This window comes from Phocoena sinus, chromosome 3, assembly GCF_008692025.1.
Source record: "Phocoena sinus isolate mPhoSin1 chromosome 3, mPhoSin1.pri, whole genome shotgun sequence".
Classification (NCBI taxonomy): domain Eukaryota; kingdom Metazoa; phylum Chordata; class Mammalia; order Artiodactyla; family Phocoenidae; genus Phocoena; species Phocoena sinus.
Genome location: NC_045765.1, coordinates 145,185,765 through 145,209,843, shown reverse-complemented (window position 1 = coordinate 145,209,843; position 24,079 = coordinate 145,185,765). Strand labels below are relative to the sequence as shown.

The following is a 24,079-nucleotide window of genomic DNA, read 5'->3' as shown; positions in this document are numbered from 1 at the left end:
TTAAAAGGATCATACACCATGATCAAGTGGGGTTTATTCCAGGAATGCAAGGATTCTTCAATATACGCAAATCTATCAATGTGATAAACCATATTAACAAATTGAAGGAGAAAAACCATATGATCATCTCAATAGATGCAGAGAAAGCTTTCGACAAAATTCAACACCCATTTATGATAAAAACCCTCCAGAAAGTAGGTATAGAGGGAACTTTCCTAAACATAATAAAAGCCATATATGACAAGCCCACAGCAAACATCATCCTCAATGGTGAAAAACTGAAAGCATTTCCACTAAGATCAGGAACAAGACAAGGTTGCCCACTCTCACCACTCTTATTCAACATAGTTTTGGAAGTTTTAGCCACAGCAATCAGAGAAGAAAAGGAAATAAAAGGAATCCAAATCGGAAAAGAAGAAGTAAAGCTGTCACTGTTTGCAGATGACATGATGCTATACATAGAGAATCCTAAAGATGCTACCAGAAAACTACTAGAGCTAATCAATGAATTTGGTAAAGTAGCAGGATACAAAATTAATGCACAGAAATCTCTGGCATTCCTATATACTAATGATGAAAAATCTGAAAGTGAAATCAAGAAAACACTCCCATTTACCATTGCAACAAAAAGAATAAAATATCTAGGAATAAACCTACCTAAGGATACGAAAGACCTGTATGCAGAAAATTATAAGACACTGATGAAAGAAATTAAAGATGATACAAATAGATGGAGAGATATACCATGTTCTTGGATGGGAAGAATCAACATTGTGAAAATGACTCTGCTACCCAAAGCAATCTACAGATTCAATGCAATCCCTATCAAACTACCACTGGCAATTTTCACAGAACTAGAACAAAAAATTTCGCAATTTGTATGGAAACACAAAAGACCCCGAATAGCCAAAGCAATCTTTAGAACGAAAAAAGGAGCTGGAGGAATCAGGCTCCCTGACTTCAGACTATATTACAAAGCAACAGTAATCAAGACAGTATGGTACTGGCACAAAAACAGAAAGATAGATCAGTGGAACAGGATAGAAAGCCCAGAGATAAACCCACGCACATATGGACACCTTATCTTTGATAAAGGAGGCAGGAATGTACAGTGGAGAAAGGACAGCCTCTTCAATAAATGGTGCTGGGAAAACTGGACAGGTACATGTAAAAGTATGAGATTAGATCACTCCCTAACACCATACACAAAAATAAGCTCAAAATGGATTAAAGACCTAAATGTAAGGCCAGAAACTATCAAACTCTTAGAAGAAAACATAGGAAGAACACTCTATGACATAAATCACAGCAAGATCCTTTCTGACCCACCTCCTAGAGTAATGGAAATAAAAACAAAAATAAACAAATGGGACCTAATGAAACTTCAAAGCTTTTGCACAGCAAAGGAAACCATAACCAAGACCAAAAGACAACCCTCAGAATGGGAGAAAACATTTGCAAATGAAGCAACTGACAAAGGATTAATCTCCAAAATTTACAAGCAGCTCATGCAGCTCAATAACAAAAAAACAAACAACCCCATCCAAAAATGGGCAGAAGACCTAAATAGACATTTCTCCAAAGAAGATATACAGACTGCCAACAAACACATGAAAGAATGCTCAACATCATTAATCATTAGAGAAATGCAAATCAAAACTACAATGAGATATCATCTCACACCAGTCAGAATGGCCATCATCAAAAAATCTAGAAACAATAAATGCTGGAGAGGGTGTGGAGAAAAGGGGACACTCTTGCACTGCTGGTGGGAATGTGAATTGGTTCAGCCACTGTGGAGAACAGTATGGAGGTTCCTTAAAAAACTACAAATAGAATTACCATATGACCCAGCAATCCCACTACTTGGAATATACCCTGAGAAAACCAAAATTCAAAGAGAGTCATGTACCAAAATGTTCATTGCAGCTCTATTTACAATAGCCAGGACATGGAAACAACCTAAGCGCCCATCATCGGATGAATGGATAAAGAAGATGTGGCACATATACACAATGGAATATTACTCAGCCTTAAAAAGAAATGAAATTGAGCTATTTGTAATGAGATGGATAGACCTAGAATCTGTCATACAGAGTGAAGTAAGTCAGAAAGAAAAAGACAAATACCGTATGCTAACACATATATATGGAATTTAAGGGAAAAAAATGTCATGAAGAACCTAGGGGTAAGATAGGAATAAAGACACAGACCTACTGGAGAACGGACTTAAGGATATGGGGAGGGGGAAGGGTGAGTTTTGACAGGGCGAGAGAGAGTCATGGACATATACACACTAACAAACGTAGTAAGGTAGATAGCTGGGGGGAAGCAGCCGCAAGGCACAGGGATATTAGCTCGGTGCTTTGTGACAGCCTGGAAGGGTGGGATGGGGAGAGTGGGAGGGAGGGAGACGCAAGAGTGAAGACATATGGGAACATATGTATATGTATAGCTGATTCACTTTGTTGTAAAGCAGAAACTAACACACCATTGTAAAGCAATTATACCCCAATAAAGATGTTTAAAAAAAAAAAAAAAAAAGAGTCTATGAAGGACAGATACCTTTACCTTTTAAGCCAGAGATCCCACTTTTGGGACTCTTTCCTGAATACACACTTAAATGGATGATATTATTCTTTGCAGCATTGTTTATGATAGTAGAAGACTGGAAACAACCAAGTATACTCATCATACTTGGACTAATACACACTATGTGGTATATACAGCCTTAGAAAGGGCTTATCTACCACTAGGGAAAGATCTCCTGGATACATCTTTAGGCAACAGAGAACGCACAACGCAGGACCGTGTTTGTAACATACCTCTTTTCAGGTAAGAAGGAGGGGAGAGAAATGAGAATATGTGCTTATATTCACATCAAGAAACACTGAAGGAAACACAAGAAAGAAACAAAAGTTACCTAGAGGCTGCTTGTGAAAGGGAATAGAATTTGAAGTGAGACCTCTCAACATTTACCTTTCCATATAATTTTAACTTTTGAACCATGGGAATGTATTACCTATTCAAAAATGATAGTTAAAAAAGGGCTGTGAAGGAAGAATTGGCAGGACATGGCATTGGATTTGAGGTTGAGGGAAAGTGAGGCCCCAAGATGACCATGAAGTTTCAGGCCCCTCAAGGTGCCATCATCAGAGATAAGCCGGTCAGGAAAGGAAGCGAAGTGGGAGAGGAATGGTGGGTCTGGTTTTTGATATATTGATTTTGAATTACAACGGAGAAATCCACAAGTATATTTTTACTAGGTGCTGGAAAGTTGGGACCAGAACTGGGGAGGAGAGAAGGGGAATCATAAGCATGGAAGAATATTTGAGACCAGAACTAGGGAGGGAGGGGAAATGGAAAATTATAAGCATGAAGGCCGAGGTTGACGTTACAGGAGTTGATAAAACTTCTGAGAGGAGAGAGAAGAAAAGGAAGAAATGGAAAGGCAGACCCTTGGAGAATGGACATATTAATGGAAGGGAACAGAGGACCCTGGTAGAGTGAGCAAAGAGTCCAATAGAGAAGGTTTATCAAGGAGAGCTGAGTTAGAGCAGTGCCCTGGGAGCCAAGAGGAGAAGCCAAGCAGCCTAGGTGTCTGATGCTGCCATGAGATGGGGATACAAGAAACTGCGACTGCACTTACTCAGTAAGAGGCCCTTAGGGACCTCATGAGAACCATTTCTGCAGAAGGGTTGGAGCAGACGCCAGATCCCAGGGATGAGGGGAAGGCATGGGCCGGTAGCCTAGGCTATGTATGCCACGTCCTGCATAGTGAAGGCTATGTATGCCACGTCCTGCATAGTGAAAGGGATGAGGGGAAACAGGAGGGTAGCTAGGGAAGGCAGAAAGGTCATTTGAAGCTAATTTTATAAGAGGAGGCGACCTGGGAACATTTTAGGCAGTGAAGAAGGAGCCAGATAGAGAGTTTGAAGGTTTTAAAAAATGGAGCAATCGATGCAGCGGGGTTCAGGAGTCAAATAACAAAAAAACGCGAGGCCTTTGTGAAGCAGAGAGTGTAAAAGACTGATGGTTGGTGAAACAGGGTAAGGGACACTAGAAGTGGAACTCTGTCACCAGCTGACCTGGCGAGAACCCTCCCGAGCCTAGGGCTTCAGTGGTTGAGAAAAGGGCAGGTGGAGGTGGCTGGTCACCGTGTGACCACTGTTTCCATGTGTTCAGGAAGGAGAAGACAGTAACATGGGCAAGCAGTTTCCTGGTGTTTTGCCTATTATTAATGAAGCAATGAATTAATTTGTTAGCCTGTTATTACTGGGAACCTTCCAGGTATCTGGGGCTCTAAGTGTTGCAGAAATCTCAAAAAAGATGCATAAGTCATGAACCCTACCTTCTCTGTCTAGTTGGTAAAAAAGCTGGTACAGGAACAACAGGGAATGATAAAGAGCAGTTGATCTGACCTTCAGGAAGCCTGGTACCTATCTGAAGTGAGTGTGCGTTTGAGAAGGCAGCCTTCTGTAAGCAGCTTTATGAAGAATGTCCAGAGTACATAAGGACATACATAAATAATAAATTGCTTAAGGGGATTGGACCCTGGTAGTAATGATGATGATAACAGCTAATATTTATTTAAACTCATTTCATTTCGGTGTCAGGCACTATTTAATCCTTTTTCATAAATTAATTAAATTAATGCTTGCAACAACCGTACGAGGTGGGAGGTATTTTCATTGCCATCTTATAGGTGAATAAACTGAAGTACAGATAGATTAAGTAACTCATTCAAGTAGTAAGTGGCTGAGCCAGCTTCTGTACCTGGAAGTCTGGCCCTAAGACCCTGCTGTCGTAATCACTGTACCACGAGAACTTCTTAAATATAGGTGATGGTCAAAGGTGACAGCAGCAGCCTCCAAAGACTGAGTAGCTCCGAGAAGATTCTCTGTGGCCTGAGTCAGAGTAACAGAAATCAGTGGTGGAATCTTACCCCAAACTAAAGCAAAATGATCGATACATTTGGTGGACAATCTCCGGACCGCTTTTCCAGTTCATTAATATGCCCTTGTGATTTCTGAATCTCAGGCTCCAGAAGCAGGTCTTGCTGCCACCCTGATTTTTACTTCTATAGTTGCTGCCCTGTTGGTGCAGGGAGAAGGCTGATGTCCCTGGCTGGGGAGGGCAAGTAAAGGAAAATGACGTGGTCTTGGAACAGACATCGGATTCAGGGAGGTGGGACTTGGAGTTAGGGAACAAGGTCACCGATCTGTGAGCATCCTCTAGAGAGAGAGGAAATGAGTCTTACACAGACACATATATGCAGAGCATTATTTTTACATAAAAGAGGGTGTTCTTGCAATTAGTAAAAAGCAAATGCATTTCAGAATATTAGATTCTGACTCTTCATACTTTGTCATCCTGAATTTTCTCATGTAGGAAATGCTATAAAAATATTATCACAGATTTTTTTTTAATGAAAAAGGAGCTTTTTCATACTTGAAAACTTTAGAAAGCATTTGTCTAGAGCAGTGGTCTCTAAACTCTTGAGAATTAGCTCTCTTTTCACAAAAAATGTTTTGAGCACTCTCCATAAATATGTATTTATTATAAACTATGTACAATAGTATTAAATATTATGTAATATTATATTCATAAAAATAGAAAACAAAAAAGATTGTTTTTAAAAGCAGAGAAATTTTAATTTTTTCCCCACATCCTTATGTCATCTTGCATACCCATAGGGGTACACGCACTCCACTTTGGAGATCAGAGTGGATTCTGGGAAGAGTAAAGGAGTCATTTTTTCTTTAGGGCTGATTTTAAAGTTGAATGAGCTGTTTTAAATCGAGATCCTAGTTCAGTTTACTTTAGTCCATTGGTTACCAGCTCAGCTTTTTCATCAGAAGGACCACAGTGCAGGGCATGGGGAAGGGGAGACAGGGAACTATATACTCAATTAGCTGCTGAGTTTAGAGGAAAAGGGTTCCTCTTGGGGATTTCACAGCCAGCACTGGGCCCCTAGGGCTGGGGTGTGGAGCTGAGGGGGCAGCCTTGCAAAGCCTCAGAACAACTTTAGGATTTGTTTTCTGTTTAGGAGCCCAGAAGCAATGTTATGCTGATTTGGGGGTGGTTTTCAATAGCTCATCCAGTTTCACTTTTCTCCCTCCTGTGGACCCAGGGAAGCATCTAGATGTGGTTCCTGCACTCCTTATTGACACGCTCCCAAGGGCCCAAATGGTTGTGGAAAGTAACCTATTTGATAAAAAGACTCTCGGTTTCCTACTTTGGTGTCTTGGCCTGATTCCCTGGCAGAGTTTTCTGTTGCCGTTGCCTTCTCAAGACCTATGAAGACTCCCTATTACCTAGCAGATCAAGTCCAGCTTCCTCAACTTGGCACCCAAGACTCCATTTTCTCCATCCAATTCATACGTTATGTGTCTTTCAACTTAAACCTCCCTTCAGGCAGACTGGTCTTCTTACAGCCTTTGCTAATACTACAGCACCCCCCAACCCCACCCCACCAGTGCACGTGTGCACGAGTGTGCTCGTGTGTGCACACACACACACACACACACACGCTTATTCTGTCTTTATGGCCTCAGGCTGTTTACTCCAAGTGGAAACCCGTTCTCGTTCTTCTCTATCAGTCAAAACCCTACCTACTCTTCAGAAAGGAGATGAGTCCCACTTCCTGTATAAAGACTTTACTAACTCACTGTTTCTCCAAATGTGGTCCTCAGACAGCCTACATCAGTATCACCTAAGAGAGTTGTTATAAATCTGAATCCTTGGTTCTCACCTTAGAACTTGTGAACCGTAGCTATGGGAGGCCCAGGAATCTGCATTTTAACAGGGTGCTTATGACGCTCCATGCAATTTGAGGACCACTGTCGTCTGGTAACTTGAGATGCAGCCCTCTCTTTCACCACAGAGTCCAGTTTCCTTTTCAGTTGAGACCTACAGAACAGGCATCTCTGAGTGTTCTACAAAGACTTCTCGGCTTCTGGGTCACTTTTAGGGCTCTTCCAGAGAAACTGTGTCCCCATTGCTGCAGTTCACTAAGGACCTGCACATCTGGAACATATGAGGGCTGCAGGCATCAAATGCAAGTCCTTTCAAATTATCTCTGTCGCCACTGACTGCACCCATACTGTGAAAGCGGGCTCCAAGGGCCAAACGGAGAGCAAACTGAGGGCTGAGGTGTGAGCGGAGCATCAGAGGTACAGTGGGCCTCCCCACAGTGGCAGGGGTGAATATGTTTCTCAGACCCTGGGGGCTGCCAAGAGGAGAGCTGAAGCAGCCATGGCAGTCCTCAGTAGGGTGGAGGAGAACCCCTATGTGTTCTCTGCTGGCTTTTCTCTTTTCTCCAGAGTTTCCCTTTCCCATCAGGGATCCCTAGACATGAGCTAGGCTAGAAGATGAGGAAATAGTTCTGTAAACTGAATACTCCCAAGTCTCCCTCTGTTAACTGGACTAATAGTTCAAGTAAGTGCCCGGAATACCAGCCTTTAGTTAGAAAATGAGGGGAAACGTGCCCCATGTTCTGTCTAGCAGAGGTTTGGTATCCCCTTTGTCTTCTTTCTCTAGAGAGGGGCCTCACTGCATTTAGAAATCAGGTATTTTGTGCGTGTGTGTGTGTGTGTGTGTGTGTGTGTGTGACCAATTTGTATCACCAGCTTCATCTTGGATTGAAAAAAATCCCCAGATGGAAGTAATTGTATTCATAAGCCCTTTGACTTTATAGAATGCCTTTTCCAGAAAGCTCGAATGAAGCACAGCACTCTGTGGCGTAACCCAGTTCATTCCTGGACTATCTCCATGTGTTTGGTAAAAGGGCAGCTTCTATAATTTTGTTGTCATTTTGCATTTGGAGGATGGAGAAGCTTTGTGGATTGAAAAGGTCACATGGCATTAGCGGTGGATTGGGAATGGGATACTCAGCTTCCACTCCTGACTCCATCAGTGATTTCCAAACCGAGTCCGTAGACGAATGCCCGGATGGCTGCATAAGAAGCATTTGTGGAGTTAATTCAAAATATAGAGTCCTGGACACTATTCCTCTAGAGATTCCAACTCAATACGTCTGGGGTGAGGGGCAGGATGGGGGGAGCCAGGAACCTATATTCTTTACAAGCATTCCAGATAATTCTAATGCACTGCCAATTTGGGGAACCAATACTAAAGACCAAATGACAACCACAATGCCCTCCTTCCCCCTCCCAGGAATGTCTTTGACTGAGAAACCTTTTTAATGTTTCTCATCTTGCCATCCACCCTCAAACTTCCCCAGGTCTCCCAGCTCAGGCCAAGAAACATGCCGAGTGTGCCAAGAACACACTGCTGACCTGGAAGGGAAACACGACCTCAGACAAGGAGGAAAAGGAAATCCTGGAAACTCTGGTCATGCTCTACTAGACTCTGGGGGTGGCCTGGCTCCTACAGAGCCGATATCCTTCCCTTCCCAGCGGGGTCTGGAGATCAGGGCCAGGGGCCACGCATGCCACATGGGTCATCTCACACAGGGTAAGAGGTGAAACCGAGGCCTCGTAGCTCCATTCTGACATCCAGGTCTTCCACAAGCCTCTGCTGTCCATCTAGAAAGTACGAATGTTCCTCCTGTGTCTCTTCATATGAGCTGTGAGTTAAGCCATGGGAGGGTTGTCACTGGGGACACATCCCCTGGCCAGCTGGAAGCTTTTGGAGCCTGTCCCGCTCCTCAGAGCACTCAAGACAGTGTTAGCAATGAGGACGCAGGTGATAGCGGCGGTGGCCCTGTAGGAAGACAGAAAATGAATGGTAATTTAAAGCACTGTTTGTCAAAGTAGGCTGCACGTTGTAATCCCCTGGGGGAGCTTTCAGAATTATTGCTATTTGGGTCCCACCGCAGAGAGTTTGATTTAGTAGGTCTGGGGTGCATCTGTTCATTGAGATTTTTTAAAGCCCCAGGTGATTGTAACATACAGCCCAAAACCTCTGATTTAACGTACACATGATCATTTTAGTTTTTCTGAAATGCCGTTGAGAACACTGCCCATGAAACCAGAGGCCAAGCAAAATGGACAAAAGAAAGCGTTCTCCATATTTCCAGAGGGGAGCTGTTACATATGCCTCTCCTCAAAAAGCTTGTGATTTTGACAGCTCCTTTTGGTACCATCTCCACTTGAAAACTGTTCAGGGTCTTTTATGTTCATGAATAATCATAAGCCCTCTTTGAGCCCATGTGTCCCCAGTCTCTCCTCTCTACACATCCCCCTCTCTACTTTTTTGGTTCTGATGCTCAACTTGCAAAATCTGATATGTTTCCTTCCTCTCTTATGCCCTTAGTAGAGGGCTATTGAAAATGTGGGATAGAAGGATATTTGGAAATTAAGGGGATTTTCTTTCCTGCTATTTGCCTCTCGCCCAAAACCTGCTTTGCTTGGATTTTCTAAATGACCCAGAAAGCCCCTTTCAGCAGATTTAGTTCCTCTCTTTTACAGAAACCCACTTGGGAAAAATGAATAATTGTTGTCATGCAGTAGATGCCTCTAAGGAAATCCAGTGTAATTTACGGTTTCCGTTCACTCCAAATGCTCACCACCCATCCTAGCCCTGGATTGCAGCAATACCACAGGACACCCAGGGCCCTGTTCCTTTTCTGAAGAATTCTCCCTTCTTGACAGCATATATAGATGGAAAATAGGGAAGGGTGCATTTTCAAATACTGCTTCGTTTTCCCAAGGGGCCCTTTTGTTTGCTTACCCACTGGTGCCCCTAGTCAGTGTGGGAGGTTTGTGTACCTGGCTGGCATTCTCCTTGACTGTTTCACTGGCAGAGAGGCTTATTTCAACCTGCAGAAGTCAGAGAGAAACATGGAGGAGCTGAAAAAATCATATAAGGGAGGGGCTTCTGGATTACAGGTCTCAGAGGAAGACCTAACAGGTGCTTTGGGCAGGTAAGATCTGGGCTTAGACAAGCTTGGACTTTTATGGCTAAGGCCTGGAATTACATGATTGTCTTGTACTCTCTATATAAAGGGAGAAAAATATTCAGAGCCAAATACCCAGAGACTCAAACGATAGTAAAAGAGGCTCGAATTTGCCAAACGCATACATCATGGTCTAAGCTTCGTGTGCTCTGTCCCATTTAATCCTCACAGCCACCACTGAGGTAGTTAGTGCAATAATTATGTCATTAGAGAGAGGGCAAAGAAACTGAGCTGAGGTTAAACAAACTATCCAAGGTGAAGCTTTTTTTTTTAATATATAAATTTTATTTATTTATTTTTGGCTGCGTCGGGTCTTCATTGCTGCGCACGGGCTTTCTCTAGTTGCGGCGAGCGGGGGCTATGCTTCGTTGCGGTGCACGGGCTTCCCATTGCGGTGGCTTCTCTTGTTGTGGAGCACGGGCTCTAGGCGCGCGGGCTTCAGTAGCTGTGGCACGTGGGCTCAGTAGTTGTAGCTCGTGGGCTCTAGAGCGCAGGCTCAGTAGTTGTGGTGCACGGGCTTAGTTGCTTTGCGGCATGTGGGATCTTCCCGGACCAGGGATCGAACCCGTGTCCCCTGCATTGGCAGGCAGATTCTTAACCACTGCGCCACCAGGGAAGCCCCAAGGTGATAAGCTTTAAGTGTTGGATCTGAACTTGATCTGAACTTACAAACTGTTAGCCCTTCCTTGTGCTGCCTCTCATACTTACTGTAAAATTCCTTTTTTTTTCTGAATTGCCACCTACTTTTGTCATCAAGTATGACAACTTAAAAGATGAGGAAGGAACAGTTAATGAAGACAGTTTATTGGAAGTCCGTGAGTTATGCATAGCACGTACATTTTAAGGGAAAGTTGTGTTCCATATGGAAACAAAGTTCATGGAATTTGTTCAAGCCAGAATGAGACTTAACTGTTTCACAGTTGAGTTAGGGATCCTCTGAGAATCAGAATATTTAGATACGAGAGTGGGCCCATCAGATTATCAGAAGAAAAAAAAAAAAAGAATAATAAAAGGTTTACTGTCCCCTAGAGTTTTCAAATATCTTCACATACTTAAAAGCAATCTGTTTCCAAAACTGTAAGCACTTGGCATGGTAGGGTAGGTGACGGAATGGTAAGGAAATGACATGAGTCATGCCTGCCTCCTCTAAAAAGCCATGAATCTAGAAGTCAAATGGGAAATGGCAGGGAGATGTCCGAACGTCCAGAGTTAAATATGGAATTAAGTCCACAGGCCCATAAATTAGAGTCTGGTGAATGTCTACTGCTGTCACACGGGGCAGTGACTAAGGTTTTTGTGCTTATGTGAAAGATAGTCTTGTTCCTTTTTCAGAATAAATTTGAGTGCATATTTCATTCGTCGATTCCACACTGTTGACCTGTTTTGTACATGCACTGTTCTAAGTGTTGGAACGTTTACTGAAGTATAACTACATCCTAGACACTGTCCTAAGTGCTTTACCTAATTTATTTCACTCAGTCTTATACCACAAGCATATGAGGTAGGTATTTTTCTGTTTAATTTAAAGATAAGAAAATTAAGGCATGGAAAAATTAAGTAGCTCAGGGTGACAGAACTAATAGGTAGGAGAGCCAGCACTGGGTCTTCTGAATCCCTAGCTCACCTTCTATGACACACTGAGTTATGTCTGATACCCACCAAATATCTAGGAAGGGCAAATCCTTTTTCCCATTTGAAGGGTGGGGAAAATGAGGCCAGACTGCTCAGGCAGGTCAGACAACTTGGCTGATTATCTCCCTACGAGCTCTTGATGAAAGGCATTATCATTCTATAACTTGTGCTCTTACGGTCAAGGGAAATAGTGGTCTGATTGACAAAAATAAAATTTTTGTGTGTGTGAAGAATTATCAGATAACATGCCTTATATATTCTTCTGACTGAAAATTCTAATCTTCAGGGGAGGGAGAAACCTTCCAGCTTCAAATAAATTGTAAATATTGCAGAATGCCTTATATAAAATAATTTTATACACACACTTATATTTTTAATTCAACTTGGGAATACAAAGATGGGGGCATGGGGTAAGGGAGAAGAAATATTGATTGTGTATCTACTATATGTTAGGCAATTTTACATATTATTTTAAATCTAATCTTCATAACAACCTTGTAATTAGGTATTCTTAACCTTCTTTTATTTGGAAGGAAATAAAGACTCCTGGAGTTTGCCCATAAAGCTAATAACTGTGAGAAGCAGCTTTGAACTACTCATGTTCTTCTCTTTGTGTCTTGCTAACTCTAGAAAGAAAAACCTAAATGAATGCTATTTTATTATCATTAAAAAATTATATTCCCCATTTGTTTTGGAAATTTGAAAGAACACACATACATGAAGAAAATAAAAGTCAATTGTAATGTCACCACCCAGACATAACTGCTGTGAACATTTCAGTTATTTCTCTCTCTCTTTCTATATATATATATATATTTAAATATAAATATATGTGTATATACACACATATATAAACACACACATATATACATGTCAGGATTATATATATATATTTAACATCTTTATTGGAGTATAATTGCCTTACAATGGTGTGTTAGTTTCTGCTTGACAACAAACTGAATCACCTATACATATACATATGTCCCCATATCTCCTCCCTCTTGCGTCTGCCTCCCACCCTCCCTATCGCACCCCTCTAGGTGGTCACAAAGCACCGAGCTGATCTCCCTGTGCCATGTGGCTGCTTCCCACCAGCTATCCATTTTTACATTTGGTAGTATATATAAGTCCATGCCACTCTCTCACTTCGTCCCAGCTTACCCGTCCCCCTCCCTGTATCCTCAAGTCCATTCTCTATGTCTGTGTCTTTATTCCTGTCCTGCTCCTAGGTCCTTCAGAACAATTTTTTTTTTTATTCCATATGTATATGTTAGCATACATTATTTGTTTTTCTCTTTCTGACTTCACTCTGTATGACAGATTCTAGGTCCATCCACCTCACTACAAGTAATTCAATTTCATTTCTTTTTATGGCTGAGTAATATTCCATTGTATATATGTGCCACATCTTCTTTATCCATTCATCTGTTGATGGACACTTAGGTTGCTTCCATGTCCTGGCTATTGTAAATAGAGCTGCAATGAACACTGTGGTACATGACTCTCTTTTTTTTTGAAATTTTGATTTTTATTTATTTTTTTTATACAGCAGGCTCTTATTAGTTATCCATTGTATACATGTTAGTGTATATATGTCCAACCCAATCTCCCAATTCATCACACCACCACCACCCCCCTGCCACTTTCCCCCTTGGTGTCCATACGTTTGCTCTCTACATCTGTGTCTCAATTTCTGCCCTGCAAACGGATTTATCTGTATCATTGTTCTAGGTTCCATATATATGCGTTAATATACGATATTTGTTTTTCTCTTTCTGGCTTACTTCACTCTGTATGACAGTCTCGAGATCCATCCACGTTTCTACAAATGACCCAATTTTGTTCCCTGTTATGGCTGAGTAATATTCCATTGTATATGTGTACCACATCTTCTTTATCCATTCGTCTGTCGATGGACATTTAGGTTGCTTCCATATCCTAGCTATTGTAAATAGCGCTGCAATGAACATTGGGGTGCATGTGTCTTTTTGAATTATGGTTTTCTCTGGGTATATGCCCAGTAGTGGGATTGCTGGGTCATATGGTAATTCTATTTTTAGTTTTTCAAGGAACCTCCATACTGTTCTCCATAGTGGCTGTATCAAATTTGCATTCCCACCAACAGTGCAAGAGGGTTCCCGTTTCTCCACACCCTCTCCAGCATTTGTTGTTTGTAGATTTTCTGATGATGCCCATTCTGACCGGTGTGAGGTGATACCTCATTGTAGTTTTGATTGGCATTTCTCTAATACTTACTGATGTTGAGCAGCTTTTCATGTGCTTCCTGGCCATCTGTATGTCTTCATCGGAGAAATGTCTATTTAGGTCTTCTGCCCATTTTTGGACTGGGTTGTTTGTTTTTTTTAATATTGAGCTGCATGAGCTGTTTATATATTTTGGAGATTAATCCTCTGTCCGTTGATTCATTTGCAAATATTTTCTCCCATTCTGAGGGTTGTCTTTTTGTCTTGTTTGTAGTTTCCTTTGCTTTGCAAAAGCTTTGAAGTTTCATTAGGTCCCATTTGTTTATTTTTGTTTTAACTTCCATTACTCTAGGAGGTGGATCAAAAAAGATCTTGCTGTGATTTATGTCAAAGAGTGTCCTTCCTATGTTTTCCTCTAAGAGTTTTATAGTGACCTATCTTACATTTCGGTCTTGAATCCATTTTGAGTTTATTTTTGTGTATGGTGTTAGGGAGTGTTCTAATTTCATTCTTTTACATGTAGCTGTCCAGTTTTTCCAGCACCACTTATTGAAGAGACTCTCTTTTCTCCATTGTATATCCTTGCCTCCTTTGTCATACATTAGTTGACCATAGGTGTGTGTGTTTATCTCTGGGCTTTCTATCCTGTTCCATTGATCTATATTTCTGTTTTTCTGCCAGTACCATATTGTCTTGATTACTGTAGCTTTGTAGTATAGTCTGAAGTCAGGGAGTCTGATTCCTCCAGCTCTGTTTTTCTTCCTTATGACTGCTTTGGCTATTTGAGGTCTTTTGTATTTCCATACAAATTGTGAAATTTTTTGTTCTAGTTCTGTGAAAAATGCCATTGATAGTTTGTTAGGGATTGCATTGAATCTGGAGATTGCTTTGGGTAGTATAGACAGTTTCACAATGTTGATTCTTCCAATCCAAGAACATGGTATATCTCTCCATTTGTTTGTATCATCTTTAATTTCTTTCATCAGTGTCTTATAGTTTTCTGCATACAGGTCTTCTGTCTCCTTAGGTAGGTTTATTCCTAGGTATTTCATTCTTTTTGTTGCAATGATAAATGTGAGTGTTTCCTTAATTTCTCTTTCAGATTTGTCAGCATTAGTGTATAGGAATGCAAGAGATTTCTGTAATTTTCTATCCTGCTACTTTACCAAATTCATTGATTAGCTCTATTAGTTTTCTGGTAGCATCTTTAGGATTCTCTATGTATGGTATCATGTCATCTGCAAACAGTGACAGCTTTACTTCTTTTCCAATTTGGATTCCTTTCATTTATCTTCTCTGATTGGTGTGGCTAAAACTTCCAAAACTATGTTGAATAATAGTGGTGAGAATGGACAGCCTTGTCTTGTTCCTGATCTTAGAGGAAATGGTTTCAGCTTTTCAACATAGAGAATGATGTTGGCTCTGAGTTTCTCATATATGGCCTTTATCATGTTGAGGGACGTTCCCTCTATACCTACTTTCTGGAGGGTTTTTATCATAAATGGGTGTTGAATTTTGTCAAAAGCTTTTTCTGCATCTAATGAGATGGTCATATGATTTTTCTCCTTCAGTTTGTTAATATGGTTTATCACATTGATTGATTTGCATATATTGAAGAATCCTTGCATTCCTGGGATAAACCCCACTTGATCATGTCCTATGATCCTTTTAATGTGCTGTTGGATTCCATTTGCTAGTATTTTGTTGAGGATTTTCACATCTATGTTCGTCAGTGATATTGGCCTGTAGTTTTCTTTCTTTGTGACATCTTTGTCTGGTTTTGGTATCAGGCTGATGGTGGCCTTGTAGAATGAGTTTGGGAGTGTTCTTCCCTCTGCTATAATTTGGAAGCGTTTGAGAACGATAGGTGTTAGGTTTTCTCTAAATGTTTGATAGAATTCACCTGTGAAGCCATCTGGTCCTGGGTTTTTGTTTGTTGGAAGATTTTTAATCACAGTCTCAATTTCAGTGCTTGTGATTGGTCTGTTTATATTTTCTATTTATTCCTGGTTCAGTCTTGGAAGGTTGTGCTTTTCTAAGAATTTGTCCATTTCTTCCAGGTTGTCCATTTTATTGGCATATAGTTGCTTGTAGTAATCTCTCATGATCCTTTGTATTTCTGCAGTGTCCATTGTTACTTCTCCTTTTTCATTTCTAATTCTATTGATTTGAGTCTTCTCCCTTTTTTTCTTGATCAGTCTGGCTAATGATTTATCCATATTGTTTATCTTCTCAAAGAACCAGCTTTTAGTTTTATTGATCTTTGCTATTGTTTGCTGCATTTCCTTTTCATTTATTTCTGATCTGATCTTTGTGATTTCTTTCCTTCTGCTAATGTTGGGGTTTTTTTGTTCCTTCTCTGATTGCTCCAAGTATAAGGATAGGTTATTTATTTGAGATGTTTCTTGTTTCTTGAAGTAGGATTGTATTGCTATAAACTTCCCTCTTAGAACTGCTTTTGCTGCATCCCATACATTTTGGGTCATTGTGTTTTCTTTGTTATTTGTTTCAAGGTATTTTTTGATCTCCTCTTTGGTTTCTTCAGTGATCTCTTGGTTATTAAGTAGTATATTGTTTAGCCTCCATGTGTTTGTATTTTTTACAGATTTTTTTCCTGTAATTAATATCTAGTCTCATAGCATTGTGGTTGGAAAAGATACTTGATATGATTTCAATTTTCTTAAAGTTACCAGGGCTTAATTTGTGACCCAAGATGTGATCTATCCTGGAGAATGTTCAATGAGCACTTGAGAAGAAAGTGTATTCTGTTGTTTTTGGGTGGAATGTCCTATAAACATCAATTAAGTCCATCTTGTTTAATATATCATTTAAAGCTTGTGTTTCCTTATTTTCATTTGGATCATCTGTCCCTTGGTGAATGTGGGGTGTTAAAGTCTCCTACTATGATTGTGTTACTGTTGATTTCCCCTTTTATGGCTGTTAGCATTTGCCTTATATATTGAGGTGCTCCTATGTTGGGTGCATAAATATTTACAATCGTTGTATCTTCTTCTTGGATTGATCCCTTGATCATTATGTAGTGTCCTTCTTTGTCTCTTGTAATAGTCTTTATTTTAAAGTCTATTTTGTCTGATATGAGAATTGCTACTCCAGGTTTCCTTTGATTTCCATTCGCATGGAATATCTTTTTCCATCCCCTCACTTTCAGTCTGCATGTGTCCCTAGGTCTGAAGTGGGTCTCTTGTAGACAGCATATATATGGGTCTTGTTTTTGTATCCATTCAGCCAGTCTGTGTATTTTGGTGGGAGCATTTAATCCATTTACATTTAAGGTAATTATTGATTTGTATGTTCCTATTACCATTTTCTTAATTGTTTAGGGTTTGTTCTTTGTTATTGTAGGTCTTTTCCTTCTTTTGTGTTTCCTGCCTAGGGAAGTTCCTTTAGCATTTGTTGTAAAGCTGGTGTGGTGGTGCTGAATTCTCTTAGGTTTTGCTTGTCTGTAAAGGTTTTAATTTCTCCGTCAAATATGAATGAGATCCTTGCTGGGTAGAGTAATCTTGGTTGTAGGTTTTTCCCTTTTATCACTTTAAATATGTGCTGCCACTCCCTCTGGCTTGCAGAGTTTCTGCTGAAAGATCAGCTGTTAACCTTATGGGGATTCCCTTGTATGTTATTTGTTGTTTTTCCCTTGCTGCTTTTCATATTTTTTCTTTGTGTTTAATTTTTGATAGTTTGATTAATATGTGTCTTGGCGTGTTTCTCCTTGGATTTTTCCTGTATGGGACTCTCTGTGCTTCCTGGACTTGATTGACTGTTTCCTTTCCCATATTAGGGAAATTTTCAACTATCATCTCTTCAAATAATTTCTCAGTATCTTTGTTTTTCTCTTCTTCTTCTGGGACCCCTATAATTCGAATGTTGGTGTGTTTAATGTTGTCCCAGAAGTCTCTGAGACTGTCCTCAATTATTTTCATTCTTTTTTCTTTATTCTGCTCTGCAGTAGTTATTTCCACTATTTTATCTTCCAGGTCACTTATCATTCTTCTGCCTCAGTTATTCTGCTATTGATTCCTTCTAGAGAATATTTAATTTCATTTATTGTGTTGTTCATCATTGTTTGTTTGCTCTTTATTTCTTCTATGTCCTTGTTAAACGTTTTTTGTATTTTCTCCATTCTATTTTCACGATTTTGCATCATCTTTAGTATCATTGCTCTGAATTATTTTTCAGGTAGACTGTCTATTTCCTCTTCATTTATTTGGTCTGTTGGGTTTTTCCCTTGCTCCTTCATCTGCTGTGTGTTTCTCTGTCTTCTCATTTTGCTCAACTTATTGTGTTTGGTGTCTCCTTTCCGCAGCCTGCAGGATCATAGTTCCTGTTGGTTTTGGTGTCTGCCCCCAGTGGCTAAGGTTGGTTCAGTGGGTTGTGTAGGCGTCCTGGTGGAGGGGACTGGTGACTGTATTCTGTTGGATGAGGCTGGATCTTGTCCTTCTGTTGGGCAGGACTGTGTCCAGTGGCGTGTTTTGGGGTGTCTGTGACCTTATTATGATTTTAGGCAGCCTCTCTGCTAATGGGTGGGGTTGTTTTCCTGTCTTGCTAGTTCTTTGGCATAGGGTGTCCAGCACTGTAGCTTGCTGAGTGGAGGGGGGTCTTAGCGTTGAGATGCAGATCTCTGGGAGAGCTTTTGCCATTTGATATTATGTGGAGTCAGGAGGTCTTTGGTGGACCAATGTCCTGAACGTGGCTCTCCTACCTCAGAGGCACAGGCCTGACACCCGGCTGGTGCACCAAGACCCTGTCAGTCACACAGCTCAGAGGAAAAGGGAGAAAAAAAGAAAGAAAAGATAAAATAAAAAGAAAGAAAGTTGTTAAAATAAAAAATTTAAAAAGTGTTACGAATTAAAAAACCCTAAAAATAATTTTTTTAAAAAAAAGAAAGAGAGCAACCAAACCAAACAACAAATCCACCAATGATAACAAGCGCTAAAAACTATACTAACCCCCACCCCCAAAACGGACAGACAGAACCCTAGGACAAATGGTAAAAGCAAAGCTATCCAAACAAAATCACACAAAGAAGCATACCTATACACACTCACAAAAAGGGAAAAAGGAAAAAAATATATATCTACATATAAAAAAAAGAAAGGAAGAGAGCAACCAAATCAATAAACATATCTACCAATGATAATAAGCTCTAAATAGTAAACTAAGATAAACATAAAACCAGAAACCAGTCAGTCGCATACAGCAAACCCCAAGTCTACAGTTGCTCCCAAAGTCCACTGTGTCAATTTTGGGATGATTCATTGTCTATTGAGGTATTCCACAGATGCAGGGTACATAAAGTTGACTGTGGAGATTTAATCCGCTGCTCCTGAGGCTGCTGGGAGGGATTTCCCTTTCTCTTTTGTGTTCACACAGCTCCCGGGTTTCAGCTTTGGATTTGGACCTGCCTCTGCATGTAGGTCGCCTGAGGGCATCTGTTTCCGCCCAGACAGGTCGGGGTTAAAGGAGCAGCTGATTAGGGGGCTCTGGCTCACTCAGGCGGTGGGGAGGGAGGGGTGAGGGAGGGGTACGGATGTGGGGCGAGCCTGTGGTGGTAGAGGCCAGTGTGACGTTGCAGCAGCCTGAGACGCGCTGTGTGTTCTCCCGGGGAAGTTGTCCCTGGATCACGGGACCCTGGCAGTGGCAGGCTGCACAGGCTCCCGGGAGGGGAGGTGTGGAGAGTGACCTGCGCTTGCACACAGGCTTCTTGGTGGCGGCAGCAGCAGCCTTAGCGTCTCATGCCCATCTCTGGGGTCCGCGCTGATAGCCGCGGCTCGCGCCCGTCTCTGGACTCATTTAAGCGGCACTCTGAATCCCCTCTCCTCGCGCACCCCAGAACAATGGTCTCTTGCCTCTTTTGGCAGTTCCAGACTTTTTCCTGAACTCCCTTTCAGCTAGCTGTGGCACACTAGCCCCCTTCAGGCTGTGTTCACGCAGCCAACCCAGTTCTCTCCCTGGGATCCGACAGAAGCCCAAGCCTCGGCTCCCAGTCCCTGCCCGCCCAGGCGGGTCAGCACACAAGCCTCTCGGACTGGTGAGTGCTGGTCGGCACCGATCCTCTGTGCGGTAATCTCTCCGTTTTGCTCTCTGCACCCCTGTGGCTGCGCTCTCCTCCGCGGCTCCGAAGCTTCCCCACTCCGCCACCCGCAGTCTCCGCCCGCGAAGGGGCTTCCTAGTGTGTGGAAACCTTTCCTCCTTCACAGCTCCCTCCCAGAGGTACAGGTCCCGTCCCTACTCTTTTGTCTCTGTTTCTTTTTTTTCTTTTGCCCTACCCAAGTATGTGGGGAATTTCTTGTCTTGGGAGGTCTGAGGTTTTCTGCCAGTGTTCAGTAGGTGTTCTATAGGAGTTGTTCCATATGTAGATGTATTTCTGATGTATTTGTGGGGAGGAAGGTGATCTCCACGTCTTACTCCTCTGCCATCTTGAAGGTCTTATCAGGTTTATATTTTAAGTATAGTTTTATAACTGTAGTTTGAACTTAGCACATTAAAAAATTTTCTCCACATTAGTCTAAAAAGAAAACAGGATTAATGTCTGAAGCATTTTGTTGTATGATGTGCCATAATTTATTTAACCGTCCCCTTTTGGTGGGGGGATATTTACATTGTTTTCTCTATCCTCTCTCATTTTTAACTGAGGAGGAATAAACTAAACTAAATCAAACAAAGGAAAACCTCTGCTTTGGCCTAAAAGAGAGGCAGCCAGAGGTAATAAAATTTTATTTTGATTTTCAAAAGTGTTTGTTTATGGGTAAATTATCACATGTTATGAACTGCCATAAGCCATTTTTTCCCTTTGCTTTTTTATAAAATTAGACTATAGCATGATATATTAATGGGTTTGATGAATGGTAGTCAGTGGAATCTGCTGGGTAAAATGCAGGTTAGTAGGAGTTTGTTTACAACAAGGCTAGGTTTTGAGCCAGCCACTCACATGATTGGCCTATGAAGACCAAATCGTTTAGTTCTTAGAATTGGTTCCTTGTGCATCTGCAAAGCAAGTGGCCTCTCTGTGACTTTCCATTCTTGTCCCTTTTCTTATAGAGCCTCCTTGGCCAACCGCAGGTTAAACCTAGCTCTGGCATACTTTGAAAAGGCAGTTGACAATGTTATTGCTGCTAAGGGTGATAGGACATCAGATCTGCTTGGTCTTTACGAGGAAATTGCTCAGATCGAGGAGCTGAGGAGGAACCATGACCAGGCCATCCGGTACGTGCAGCAGGTAGGTGGGTTGGCTGAAGCCCCGGCCAGGTGGGCTTGTTTGGCAGGTGGGCTTGTTTGGCAGGTGGGCTTGTTTGGCCCCAGGCCCAGTTCCCAGGGCCAGGGATGCTTGGGCTTCTCAGAACAGGGGATGGGATTGATTTTCCTCCAGATCCACACAAGAGACCTTCCTCAACTTTAAATGACCTGGACAGAGAACAACGACTCACAGTGGGCCTATCTGCTGTGTGACCTGGTCTAAGACAGCATTTCCCCTACCAGGCTTCCCTCACCTCTATCTGTACTGGGAAGAGGGAGCTGAGAAAGTCTACTCCAGGGAAAAAAGCCATAAGGGCAACTGAACTTAAGTGTTTAGCAAATGCAAAGGATTTTTTTTTTTTTTTTTTTTTTGTGGTATGCGGGCCTCTCACTGTTGTGGCCTCTCCCATTGCGGAGCACAGGTTCCGGACACGCAGTCTCAGCGGCCATGGCTCACGGGCCCAGCCGCTCCGCAGCATGTGGGATTTTCCCGGACCGGGGCACGAACCCGCGTCCCCTGCATCGGCAGACGGACTCTCAACCACTGTGCCACCAGGGAAGCCCACAAAGGACTTTTTAAATGAAAATTTATGATATTTTGATGCAATGCCGTCATTTGTCCTTTAAACTAGTCTAGCTGGTTGTATCTCAAAGTTTATGGTTAAACCACCATAAGTGTGATTTGCTTGTAGGTAAGTAATTTGACAAATGCAGAGCCTGTGTGTTCCCTGCGCCACCAGGGAACCCTAGACATTTTTTTGATACTGAACCTTTGAGAGGCTGAGCTAAAGTTATGATTTTATTTTTGCTATGAAATATAATAAAAGTAATCATAGCTAACATTTACTGAGAATTTACCATGTGAAGGGTACTGTGCCCAGTGTTTTACATGCACCATCTCATTTAATCTTTCCCATACCCTAATCAATGGAAACTAAATATTCCTTCTACATATGAAGGTAAAATTACTTGCTCAAGGCTCACAGCTAGGAAGTAGCAGAGCTGGGACTCAAACTCATCTCTCTCATAACTCTATGATTATATACGTATCAGCTTTCAGTCAACTCACAATTCTATGAGAGCTACTATAAAAGCTACAGTGAAACACTGTCATTTGGGTACTTACCTTGTCGTGATTTTCTCTATTCCAGGCCCATTCCATCTGTGTTTCTTTGTTCACTGAAGTCAGCCCCCAAGCTGCAGAGGCGAGCGCGTTACTAGCCAAGGCTTATGCCGTGACTGGAGAGGCCCAACACAGGTTAAGTAGAAGAGGTGGTTTTGCAGATATTAACATTTCCTGGTCACGGGAGGGAAGCACATTGGCAAATGGAATGGTCTGTCTGTCAATATGGACAGATTATAAGTGGCTGTTCATGTCTGTGATGGGAGATAAGACTGGACACCATTTTGTAGGAAATCCTTTATGCGTGAATTTAGGCACAATCATATCTCCCCAGATTAGTTGGAACATCAAAACCAGTAAGATCGGCGGGCTTCCCTGGTGGCGCAGTGGTTGAGAGTCCGCCTGCCGATGCAGGGGACACAGGTTCGTGCCCCAGTCCGGGAAGATCCCATATGCCGCGGAGCGGCTGGGCCCGTGAGCCATGGCCGCCGGGCCTGCGCGTCCGGAGCCTGTGCTCCGCAACGGGAGAGGCCACAACAATGAGAGGCCCGTGTACCGCAAAAACAAAACAAAACAAAACAGTAAGATCAACTGATTTCCATTTCCTTTATTCCCTTAGAGTCTCAGCAAAACTCACCTGCATAAAGCCTAGAAATCCTACATGCTATGAATGTGACCCGAGGTGTCTCAGTTAGTGAGGAGATCCAGTGATAAAAGAGGAAAACATTGGCTCCTCTCCTCACCTTCCTCCACTCTCAACCTCCTGGACTCTTCCTCTGGCTTGTAAGAGAGAATGTTTGTAGTAGCTAGAATTTTCTTGATTTCTATTCAAAAGTGAGGTACTAGGGGTTCTAGAGGAAAGCCAAGTCATGAACTCATCCAAAAGTAGTCCTTCCTTAGGCAGAGTCATCCTTTTCAAAGTGGGTAGCTTTGGGAGAGACGCAAAGGAACTGGTAAGGGAGGACACTGTCCCATGCTCACCTGGCTTGATCCACTTAATGGACACTAATGTATTCAGTGGTTTATCAGGAGGAGTTTGGGATTTGTAAAGAATGTAACAAATATTTTTTAAATGTTGATTTTTCTTTGCTTATAAAGTAATCCATTTTGGTGGACATTATTTTCCAGTCATATATGAGAAAAAGAGAGAGAGAGGAAAAGTGTTTTTGTGTGTGTGTTTGTGTGTGTGTGTGAGAGAGAGAGAGAAAGAGAGAGAGAGAGAGAGAGAGAGGGAGAGGGAGAGGGAGGGAGGGAGGATATTATAGGGAAAGTTTTGTGCCCTACTTTTTTCCACTCTTGTATTTCCCCATGTTATTAAATAAACTTTTTTTTTTTAGTTTTCAGAAGTTATTTGGATATTTTGAATATTGTTTTCTTTAGCATGAATGTTAATTGAAGCTTCTTATTCTGTGTTTTCTAGCTAATTATCTTGCTCATTTAAAAAATGTCCTTGTATATACTCACAGTATTTGTGCTCCATCTATATATTTGATTTTTAAAAAATTGGTGGGAATGTAACTTGATACAACCACTATGGAGAACAGTATGGAGGTTCCTTAAAAAACTAAAAATAGAACTACCATATGACCCAGCAATCCCACTACTGGGCATATACCCTGAGAAAACCATAATTCAAAAAGATACATGTACCACAGTGTTCACTGCAGCACTATTTACAATAGCCAGGACATGGAACCAACTTAAATGTCCATAGACAGATGAACGGATAAAGAAGATGTGGATATATATATATGTGGATATATTCCACACATATGCAGTGGAATATTAGCCATAAAAAGAAATGAAATTGATTTATTTGTAGTGAGGTGGATGGACCTAGAATCTGTCATACAGAGTGAAGTAAGTCAAAGAGAAAAACAAATACCGTATGCTAACACATATATATGGAATCTAAAAAAATTCCATGAATGAATTTTTGGATTCATT

At 41.6% G+C, this 24,079-nt stretch overlaps 1 protein-coding gene across 1 annotated transcript in view; it reads left to right on the top strand.

The window, feature by feature from the left end:
- The window catches only part of TTC23L (tetratricopeptide repeat domain 23 like), a 38,237-nt gene extending 17,106 nt beyond the window's left edge, over positions 1-21,131 (top strand). The window contains 4 exon segments of the mRNA XM_032627768.1: positions 8,246-8,402; positions 9,764-9,889; positions 20,815-21,021; positions 21,056-21,131. Of these exon segments, the coding sequence (XP_032483659.1) occupies positions 8,246-8,402; positions 9,764-9,889; positions 20,815-21,021; positions 21,056-21,131 (566 nt within the window).
- The last annotated feature ends 2,948 nt before the right edge of the window (positions 21,132-24,079 follow it).